This window comes from Mandrillus leucophaeus, unplaced genomic scaffold (assembly GCF_000951045.1).
Source record: "Mandrillus leucophaeus isolate KB7577 unplaced genomic scaffold, Mleu.le_1.0 Scaffold40, whole genome shotgun sequence".
Lineage (NCBI taxonomy): Eukaryota > Metazoa > Chordata > Mammalia > Primates > Cercopithecidae > Mandrillus > Mandrillus leucophaeus.
This window is the reverse complement of record NW_012104254.1, coordinates 8,981,742-8,992,984: the sequence shown is the minus strand read 5'-3', so window position 1 is coordinate 8,992,984 and position 11,243 is coordinate 8,981,742. Positions and strand designations below refer to the sequence as shown.

General features: G+C 40.0%; 1 protein-coding gene across 5 annotated transcripts in view; it reads left to right on the top strand.

The window, feature by feature from the left end:
• MYO3B (myosin IIIB) overlaps positions 1 to 11,243 on the top strand; it is a 545,921-nt gene that overhangs the window by 170,006 nt on the left and 364,672 nt on the right. For all 5 annotated transcript variants that reach the window (XR_001007340.1, XR_001007338.1, XR_001007339.1 and 2 more), the window contains exon 8: positions 6,169 to 6,234. Coding sequence is in view for 2 of the 5 variants with exons in the window: in XM_011991954.1 (XP_011847344.1) it covers positions 6,169 to 6,234 (66 nt within the window). In the remaining 3 variants the exon portion in view is untranslated. The remainder of the gene's footprint in view (positions 1 to 6,168; positions 6,235 to 11,243) is intronic.

The window sequence follows — 11,243 nt, the reverse complement described above, 5'->3', positions numbered from 1 at the left end:
GATGGGGTTTCACTATGTTGGCCAGGCTGGTCTCGAACTCCTGACCTCAAGTGATCTGCCTGCCTTGGCCTCCCAAAGTGCTGGGATTACAGGGGTGAGCCACCGCGCCTGGCCAGGGAATGTTTTTTACACTGAGATGAATCACGTATTACAATTAAATGTAAACTTTTTAAAATAATTGATTTTGAGCAGGTAAGATGTGACTTAGGGAGAAAAGCAACTTTAGGAACAGCTGGGGCAAGATACTGAGAGAGACACTGAGAGAGACACAGACACATGACTGACTATTCAACTTTATTAATGGGATCTACCAATTATAATCAGAATGGCAGCTCTGTTGCTGTAGTTAATACTATCAGGACAGTTAATTACACTCAAATGTCTTGCTTTCTTGCTTTTATGAGTAAGTAAATAGAATGTCTTTTTAACACATTCCTAAGTGTTTAACTGAATGTTAACAATTGTTTCTTATTCATTATACTTCATTCTTTCTATCTTCCTCTGTTATTCCCCTTCTCCTCCAACACCCTCCTCCCCTAGTCAGCTGATTTATGTCCCCTCTGTGAACAGAGGTCCTGCTTTAAAATTCACAACTTTCAGGAAGCCTTTCTTAATTAACTCTGCCTCACTGAGAAATTTTTTACTCAGCATCTCCTTGGTGAGTGTGCTTTAATGTTTGAGGGCTTCATTTTGCACCTTCTTGAGGCATTGCTTGCTAATTGGTTTTCGGTCATTTTTTTTTTTTTTTTGCATATATGTTCTCTTAATTCATCTTCCAAACTAATGGACTCTTCATGAGATAAAATATGGGAAAGAGTGGGGCCTATGGGCATTGGAGACAGAAATACCTGAATTTAAAATCTGGTTCTTCCAATTTTTGCTGAATGTTCTTGAGAAAATTTCTTCTTTTAAGTTGCGTTTTCTTCACTTGTGAAACTGGAATAATTCCTATTTATAGGGTTGTTGCAACGTTTAGTTGACCTATATGTGAAGCACTTGGCATGAAACTTTGTGGTAGTAAGCACTCAACATATGATGGTTATTGGTATTCATCTCCCTCTGTCTCTGACCCACTATGTGTGTGTGTATAATGGTCGTGACATCAGCTATTGTCTACAGTGAGGTTTAAATTATGATTTTTTGCTCATTTTGGTTATATATATTCAGGGACCTGGAGACATTTGGGCTTCAAAAGCAGAGGAATGAGGCTTATATTGTCAAATCCAAATCAAGTCAATATTCCTTTATTCTTCAAATCTGCTTGCTGTGAATAATTTAGTTGGAATTTGCTCATATCCAAAAGGGCTATTCTGTATTTGTCTAATTTTATGCTACTTTGAAGACCAAGTCATATTTTGTCCTATCACCATTTCTTGGCTTACCTACAACATGTATATGTTTGTATGCATTCATTCAAAAAATTTACTGAGTAGTTCTGTGCTGGGCACTATAGATACACAAAAAACATGAGTAGGAGCTTGCCAGGTGGACAAATTAGGGAGAGCATTCTAAACTGGAGGTACATCATGTGCAAAGTTCCTAAGGCATGAAAGAATAGGACCTGTTTTGGAGCCACAAGTACTGTGCAACACAGTGCTATGGTATCTGGTGAGCAAGTGGTTTAAGATGAAATCAAGTAGACAGGTAGGTGATAGGCAAGACTATTTGTATATATCATGCAAAGGGGTTAACATTTTGTCATTCTGGCACTGTGCATCTGCTGAAGAATTTTGAGCAAGGAAACAACGAGGTCATATTTGTGTGTTATAAAGAAATTCTAGCTACCAAGTACAAGATGGATTAGAGGGGTGTGAGGCAGAGGGAAGGAGAAAAACAAGGAGGCCATTGGAGTAGTATGGGTATGAGATGATGAGTGACTGGACTAGGATGTGAAAGGTTATGAGTAAGGGATTTAGGAAGTAGAACTGAGAAGACTTGACATTTGATTGGTATATTAGTTTTCTATTACTATCATAACAAATCACCACAAACTTAGAGGCTGAAAACAACACAAATTTATTATCTTATAGTTCTTTAAGTTAGAAGTCTGCCATGGGTCTCAGTGGGCTAACATCAAGGTGTCAGTAGGGCTGTACTCACTTTTTAAGCCTTCGGGGAAATTTATTTTCTTGCTCATTAAGGTTTTTAGCAGAGTTCATTTCCTTGCTTCTATAGAATTGAGGTTCTCATTTCTTTGCTAGGTATCAGCTGAGGCCCATTTCCATCTTCCAGATGCTGCCTGCATTCCTTGGCTCATGGCCACTTCCTCTATTTTCAAAGGCAGCAATGACAGGTTAAGTCCCTTTCATACGTTGAATCTCTCCTGACTCTTCTTTTTTCTTTCTGCCTCCCTCTTCCACTTTAAAAGACTCATGTGATTAAGTTGGGCCCGTCTAGGTAATTCAAGACAACCTCCCCGTCTCCAGGACCTTTACCTTAATTGCATAAATAAAGTCCCTTTGCCATATAAAGTAGAATATTAATAGGTTCTGAGGATTAGAATGTGGACATCTTTGAGGGAGCCATTATTCTGCATGCTCTAATTGGATATGGCAGAATGTAGAATCCAGGTTTCTGACTTCAACAGAATGCAGCCTTAAGAAAGGAAGGTGGAATGCAGCCTTAAGAAAGGAAGATGTTGTGGCCGGGCACAGTGTCTCACGCCTGTAATCCCAGCACTTTGGGAGGCCGACGTGGGTGGATCACCTGAGGTCGGGAGGTTCGAGAGTAGCCTGACCAACATGGAGAAATCCTGTCTCTACTAAAAATACACATTAGCCGGGCATGGTGGCATATGCCTATAATCCCAGCTACTAGGGAGGCTGAGGCAGGAGAATCGCTTGAACCTGGGAGGCGGAGGTTGCAGTGGGCTGAGATCATGCCATTGCACTCCAGCCTGGGCAACAAGAGTGAAACTCCGTCTCAAAAAAAAAAAAAAAAAAAAAAAAAAAAAGGGAAAATGTTTGCTTTTGAACATATTGACCTTAAGATGTCTCTGGGAAATTAAAATGCAACCATCTGGTAAGTAGTCAGATGCACCAGCTAAAAGGCAGACAAGAAATCAAGGCATGTTAGGAAGCTGTCAACATACAGTAAGCCCTCAGTGAATGTATGGAATGGGAAGAGAATAGGGAGAAGAACGGAATTCTGGGATCGATAATGTTCTAACTGCAAAAGAGGGAGAAGCACTCACAAATGAAACAAGAATAACCTACATGGTTTCCCTTCACTGGTGTTCTTTCTGGGTTGTGAGAGAATTAGAATTTATATTGCCAGTCCAAACAAAGTACTGCAAAGTCTTCAAATTCATTTGGTTTTCATTATGTACAGATAATAATCTTTCACAAGATCTTGCTTTACTGAACCAAAGTAGGATGAACTCCAGGAAAGGCAGGACATTTACAGGATCAAATGAGGTTCTCTTAACCAACTTTCTATGATGCTGGGCTCCAAAGAAGATGTTTCCTTGTGTGATGGTTATGTGAAGCCATAGAGGGTTGGCGGTGACCCGGGTGAGTGGCGGTTTGCTACCATTCTCCTCAGGCCAACAACTAAACAATACCCCCTGTGCGTATTTCCTGTGGAGAAAGAGACTGAAAACAGGAAGGTACATTGTTCTCTATATTAAAGTGGATATTCACCATCTATTTCTCACTGGACCCTTGCCAGGTCACTCTCTGCTTATGGAAGAGAGATGCCCCTTCCCTGCTGGGCTGGCCAGTGTTGAGCCTACTAGTGTCATTTCAGTCAAATCTGTTCAATCTGTCTACAAATGACTTAGTCACGGTGAACTGCTTTGGAGTTGAATTAAGTCTATTAGACAGTGGATTGCTTAAGCAGCTCTTCTCTGTGGGACTGACCTCAGTGAGAACAGAATGATCAGTTAACCTGAGAAGATCAAGGGAAGTACAAATCCTGGAAAGTGCTGTAGAGATGATCTAGGATAACCGACTCACTGAAAGATACAGCACCAAAGCTGCCCACAGAGGTGAGCTGGCAGGGCACGTGGATGTAAAACCTCAGATAGCCACAGGCAGTAAGAACTGCCGAGCCAAACTAGGATTGAAGCTGAAGTTATGTGATGGTACTAGGGAAAGATGAAGGCATATATTGTTGAATGGAGTGAATGAGATAAAGAGGCAGCCTCCTCCTTTGTCTCTGATCCAGGAGAAGGGGGAAAAAAATTAACTGCTATTCTTTCTGGGTCATACACAGATAATTTACTGGTTTTTGAATTATAAGATGTGAAGGGTAACTAAATTCATATGCAGAACAGATAAATCATCTCCTTCCTCTAATCATTCTTCCTCCTCACCTTATCCTTTCCTGCTGCTCTCTCTTCAGATCCAAAAGATCATATATAGTCTAGCCTCAAAGTTACTGTTTTTGGACTTACTACGCTTTTTTATGTCCCTATGTCTTGGCACATGTTGTTTTCTGAGCCTGAAATAGCTTCACTCTCCTTCTGTATCTTGAAAAATCCACTCTAATTTTCAGGAGCCAGCTCAAGTTTATCTTCTTTATAAAGTATTTTGGGACTCCCTAGATGGAGTAAGCAGCACCTTAATTATTCTACCCATGCACCATGCTTGTGCTTCTAGTATGTCACTTATCGTATTATGTTCTCATCATATGGTAGGAAAATACTCGGAAAGGTTATCTCACTGAGGATTAGACTCAGCTGCATGTACTAGTGGCTTGCAGAAAACGGAAGACTATTTCTCTCTTACAAAGGAAGATTAGGGGGAAGCAGAGTAAAGCTGGTATGGCAGCTTTGCAATGTCATCATGAATCCAGTTTTCTATCTGTTTGCTTTATCATACTTAGCTCATAGTTTTCATTTTCAAGTTCATCTTGAAATTGATGTCCTCAATGGCTGCTCAAGCTCCAGCCATCATACCCATGCTCTAAAAAGAAAGAAAGGGGAAGAGGAAGAATGTCATGTCTCCCCTCTTTTAAGGAGACTTTCTGGAAATACCATATAATAATTCTATTTATAAATCATTGACTAGAACTCGGTCACAGAACCACATCTAGCCGTAAGGAACTCAAGAAATTATGATCTTTATTATGGCAGCAGTATGCTGAATTAAAAATTGCGCCATAAGAAATGAGAAGATAATGGATGTCGAGGGACAACTTGTGGTCACATTGTCTGATATATATTTATTTCTGGTAATTCCTGCTGCTTCCCATTCCTCTGCCTATTGAATCTGAGCAATCCATGGCTTTAGGAAGCAGTTGGATTCCAGGTCAAAACAAGGATCACATGTGATGGCTTTAAAATTTACAGCCATAATTCAGGTGTGCAGAACTGTCACCTTCTTCATTTTCTGAACTTGAGTTGCCCACAAGCCCCTATTTCCATGTATTGCTAGAAAAAAGTCTCATCAATTAAAGGTAATGTAGTCACTTCTGTTTTAAAATCAGATCTCTTTGGGGTATTCAATCAAATTCAGGGCTCTTCCCCCATGCCCCACCCCCCCCTTTTTTTTTTTTTGCCCTCTCACCAGGAGGTGGTCTGGTTATCTAACATTCTTTCTGCCATTCTCTCATTCTCTTGGACCTCCAATTATTAGGTATGGTATATGTCTGTCTCCTTCTCTACCCATGAACTTCACAGAGTCTGGGGCATTGTTCTGACTGTTTGACTTTCTCCAGTGCTTGTTGCAGAAGTTGATACATAGGAAATAGTTAAAAATGTGACTATGAATTTATGAGTATATTTTAAATGCATCACATAATTAATTCAAATGGTACCATAATGATCTGAAAATCCTGTACAATTAAAAGTCTATTTCACTAAAGCCCCTGGCACTATGTTTATAGCTTTCTTATAGCACTAATAATCCTCAGTTCTGTTATAGTAGTTTGTGCGCTTGCCTCACCCCTCATTAGTGTATCTGCTTCTGGAAGAATGTTCCTGATCTTTGTAACTTTCACAGGTCCTGAGAAGGCCAGGGACATAGTAGGTCTTCAGTCAATGAAAATGAATGACTACAGGAATAGGGGTTGGCACTTTATAATCCACCACTAAAAAATGACTCTTATATGAGAACAAACAGATTTTATTAGAGCTGTTTAGAATGATATCAATAAAAACAAGTTGATATTTTGCCTTTAATGAAACTCTTCTTTTTTAAGAAAGAATTGCTGTTGTCTTTTCAGAAATCCTCCACCGACTTTACTTCATCCAGAAAAATGGTGTGAAGAATTCAACCACTTTATTTCACAGTGAGTATTTCTTCCACTAAAAATTGCATATCTAGCAAGGCCTTGATCAGTGATTGCAGAAATCCAGGCTGTGGAATTTACTTGGCACTAGAGGTTGTTATGCCTGTTAGCACATTATGACTCAGGGTTTGTTTTAGTAAATGATAGAACATCCCTTTGCAAGATGTGAAAGGTAAGGCATTCCATTTGACTCTCAGTTATAATAAGTCCTTCTTATCATATGGATCACATTTATCGGAGAACCTACTTTGTCCTAGGGCAAATATTGACAACTTGTCATGTTTAATGGGAAGAGATGAAACATCTAAAAATCCGATGCCCACACTAGGACTAAAGAGAAGGCAGAAGGTAGTAGCCTCCAGCAGAGTTTTTGCAGTGTGAAAGTTGGGCTTGCTCTAGGATCTGTGGCTTGGGAACAAGGGTCCAGTTTCCAAGATGACTGAGGGGCAAAGTAGAATCTCAGGCCTGGGGTGCCAAGGTAAGGTATCCCAACCAAGGCTGTAAGGTATGAGGAACAAAATGAAGGCCAGGCTGATGGTGTGACATACCTGGTAGGAGCTATGTCACTAGGCAAGAATTACTGGGTCTCAGACAGGAGTAGAATCAACAGTGAAACCAACAGTGGCTCAGTGTTGGGGTCATGAGCTTTTGGACCACACCAGTCCTAAATCTGAAAAAGATACTCAGACTACTGGAGGGGGTTACAAGACCCCAAGCTAGGGGCCTGGTGAATTGTGGGGACAGGAATCTAGACCAGGCATTACCAACCATACCAAGGCACAGGAGCTTGGAAGAAGTGCTGTGGGATCTAGCATATCAAACAAGGTGTTCAGAGGTCATGGGAGGAGAAAGGAAGTGACCAAAATAGCTGATAAACAAGAAGCGGGGAAGGGTCAACACACATTTTTCTAATTTATGCCTCTGTGCAAACTTAGCTTTCACAAAGAAGCCAGGCAATAAAGCAAAGTGGGTCTTTTGATCATCTTCCTTAATAAATCACAATGCAGATCAACAATCACTTATCCATAATTCCAAAATCCAAAGAGCTCCAAAAGATAAAAGTTATTTTGTAGTCGAGTCATTTAACAGAAAAACCTAACCTTACATGAACTGATTTGGTTAACTGTGAGGCTATTTATAGTTGTTATTTATCTTACTTAATGTGAATATTCATGTGTTTGGCGGCAGATATATTTGTTTGATTATAGTGTGCTGCCCCAGATCCTGCTGGGGCTGTGACATAATATGCAGTAAATGTACCAGTTTACCTTTCTAAAATTCGATAGAATTCTGAATTCCAAAATACATTTGACTCCATGGGGTTTGTGCAAACAGCTATGAACCTGTATTTCATTTTCATTTTAATTTCAAATATAGTACAGTTGAGGGTCCCTGAATTCGTTTGCTTGTCCCTTCCCTCCTGAACTTTTGCCATGTTCCTCAGGAAAGGGGAGTGGAAAAGAACTCAAAGAACCCTACTAAGAAAGACTGTGTTGGAACATGACCATGAAGTTGAAGGCCAGGGGTGGAGGGTATCTCGTTGCCCCTTCAGCCCCACATTGACATTTTTGCCCTGGCTGCAGAATGCACTAGGAGCAGCCACAAGTCAAAGGTGATGGTGTCAGGCCATGTTGAGAGGAAAAACAGATACTTGTAGGAGGAATGATGCTCACATAAGAGCAGTGGAAGAGCCACTTCCAGAGGTTTGGGACCCAAAAGACTAGGCAGAGAAAACTAAAGAGCTGAAGACATGCTGGTAGCTTGGGACCACATTTCGGACCACTCCAAGGAAAGAAATCTGGGAGCTAAGGTTCCAATGATTTTGCTGGTAAAGGCTGGATCCAAAGACTTTTCCTTTTCATTTCATTGCTGCACAGAGATACCCTTGACTGACCTTGTCTAAGCTGTTGTCCTAGAAAAATCCATTACATATTCACTAATACAGCTTCCCATACCAAACTCTCCTGATGCCTCTAAAAATGTGATTAGACTCACAAAACTTTGGCTTATGTATTCTTTTTCAAGAGTATGTTTGTAATCATAAACTAAGCACAGTATTCCTTGGATGGATTTGAGAATAAAGGTACATAATTGATGACAGGGATTGGACTACACACAATGCAGTTGACTCTTAAACAATGCAGGGGTTAGGGGTGCTGACTACCCACCACCTTGTGAAGTCAAACATTGCCTATAACTTTTGACTCTCCAAAATCTTAACTACTGATAGCTTACTGTTGACTGGAAGCCGTGCCGATAACATAAGCTGTTGATTAATACATATTTTATATGTTATATGTTTTATATACTGTATTCTTACAATAAAGTAAGCTAGAGAAAAGAAAATGTTATTAGGAAAGTCATAAGGAAGAGAAATGCGTTTACTGTTCATTACTTGGAAGTGGATCATCGTAAAGGTCTTTGTCCTCATCTTTTTCACGTTGAATAGGCTGAGGAGGAGGAAGAAGACGAGGGGTTGGTTCCGCTGTCTCAGGGTTAGCAGAGGTGGAAGAAAATCCACGTGTAAGTGCATCCGTGCAGTTCAAATCCATGTTGTTCAAGGGTCAACTATGCGGAAATTCCTCCCTAACACTGATGGTTCCTTATGGCAAATCCTATTATACGCCAATTCAGATCTGCTATGTTTTTCCAATTCTGAGAATTTCAGATGCACTCATTCTGAGTTGCAAAAGGTCTTGAATACTAGAATGGAGGGCTAAACACAGAAAACGATGCCTTTGAATGTGCATACTATCAGGAGCAAAGCAAAAAGCATCCTGTTGAAATTGCAGGGGAGGGAGAGTCTGGAAAGTTTATAATGAATCAGGAAGGCAATTAGAAATTAAGTGATTATGTGGTTTATTCCTAGTTTAAGATGGATATATGTCATCAGTCTTCTTTTTGTTTAATGAGTTGTCTTTACAATTTTTTATTACTGAAAAATTTTATATAGTAGGTGTTCATAGATTCCTTACGTACCTCAGCCCTCCAATCCTGCTTTCCCATAACATCTTAGGTTCTTCAACCATAAATTCTTCTGCAATATTTTTGGGAATATTTCTCAAAATTGGGGACTGATTATTATATTACATATCTTTAAATAGAAGCCTGCCCACCATTCCCAAATAATATACTTTCTTTTTTCTTTTTTTTTTTTGAGACAGTCTCACTGTGTTGCCCAGGCTGGAGTGCAGTGGCATGATCTTGGCTCACTGCAACCTTGGCCTCCTGGGATCAAGTGATTCTTATGCCTCAGCTGCCCGTGTAGCTGGAATTACAGCTGTGTGCCACCAGGACCAGTTAGTTTTTGTATTTTTAGCAGAGATGGGGTTTCACCATGTTGGCCAGGTTGGTCTCAAACTCCTGACCTCAAGTGATCTGCCCACCTCAGCCTCCCAAAATGCTGGGATTACAGGCGTGAGCCACTGAGCCCAGCCCCAGATAATATCCTCTCATTTCGTAGGGGAGACTGCTGACACTAGGCTGCCGTTACTCAGCCTATCAAATGCAGTTTGACCAAATGTCATTCATTATATTTATTCAGATCTCTAATTCAATATAAACAATGATACTCACTGGTTTTGAAATGTCTGTTTAAAGAGAGAGGCTTAGTTTGTTTTTATACTTATCTTGCTTGTATTAGGAGGCAAGGGAAAGAAAGATGGAGGATTAAGACCTTCAGATTATAAGCTTTTCATTATTGGAGGGACTGGGCTGGAGAAGATGATTATCTGGTAATTTTAGGAAAATTTCTTTTAACCTGAATTATACAGATAATTGCTTCAGTTCCCTTTGTAAACCAAGCCACAGTAAATCTAATTGTTTCTCTTTAAAGAATAAATAGGACTAAAAGTTCCTTAACGGCTTTAAGGCCTTTAATACTTTGTCCTCAAGTGACTGCTGAGCCATAACAGAGTCGATTCAATACTCTAGGTCTTTTTTAGTCCATGCTGGTCACTACCCACCAAAAGATTTTGTATTACTGCTGCAGGGATCTGAACAAGCTGGTCTGGCTGCAGCCTCGTGATTATAGCTATGTAGACGGGGACAGGGGTGTTTGTGTGTGCACGTGCATATGCATGTAGGAGGGCCAGGGAGGTAGGAAAGCAGGAGCACTGGGGATGTGGCTTAGTGTGTTTCACATTTATTTCCAGCCTCCTTAATTTGGGAGATAGTAGGAGAGATTTTTTAAAACGTCTAAAAGTCTAAAATACTTTTAGTAAACCTGTTTGGGGCATTTTAAAAGAAGCATCAGCCTGTTTGGTTCTGAACCTTTGGTTGTTAGTGATAATTGATTCATTTATATGTATTAGTTATGCATTTGTCAAAGCATGATTCCTGACAGCTTAGTTATGATAAATTAAATGCAATGTGCACATAAATTCTGCACTGCTTTTTATCCATATGCTAGGACCCTGCTTGATGTGTTTTGTCACCTCTATAATGTGTGGTTGGCTTTGTAGAGATTTCATTATCAGCCCTTTCCCCTATGACTAAAGCTATTTGCATAACAAGTTTATCTGGTTCAAGTACCAGCCAGACTTCTGCTTGGTCAGGAGGCTCCATTCAGAAGTAGCCTTTTGATAAGATAAAAATAATTTTCATTTTGTCAACTTCACCTTGGTCCTTAATGGATGCCACTTTTCTTTTTAAGTTCAAACTAATTTCAGGTCTTTGGAACAAATTACAAATATACATTCCAAGTCATTAATCAGAAGGTATTTGTGAGCTATGCTTTCTCATTTTGCCTCTAAAACTTTAGGGGTTTTATTAGGAATTAAATTTAGGACCTCATCATCAATGGCCCTTGAGCCGATTAGTGAGACAATCAAGATGGATTTCTCTTGGTCAAGGGCAGTTCCACCAACAGCATCATGGCTCCTCAGCTTTGGATTTAATAATGACTTGAACTATATGGTCACCTGCACAGGAACTGTTCTTGGAGTGGTTCGCTTGGGTGGTATAAGGGAGAAAAAGTAGTATCTTTTCCTCACCTATTGTGAGGTTAA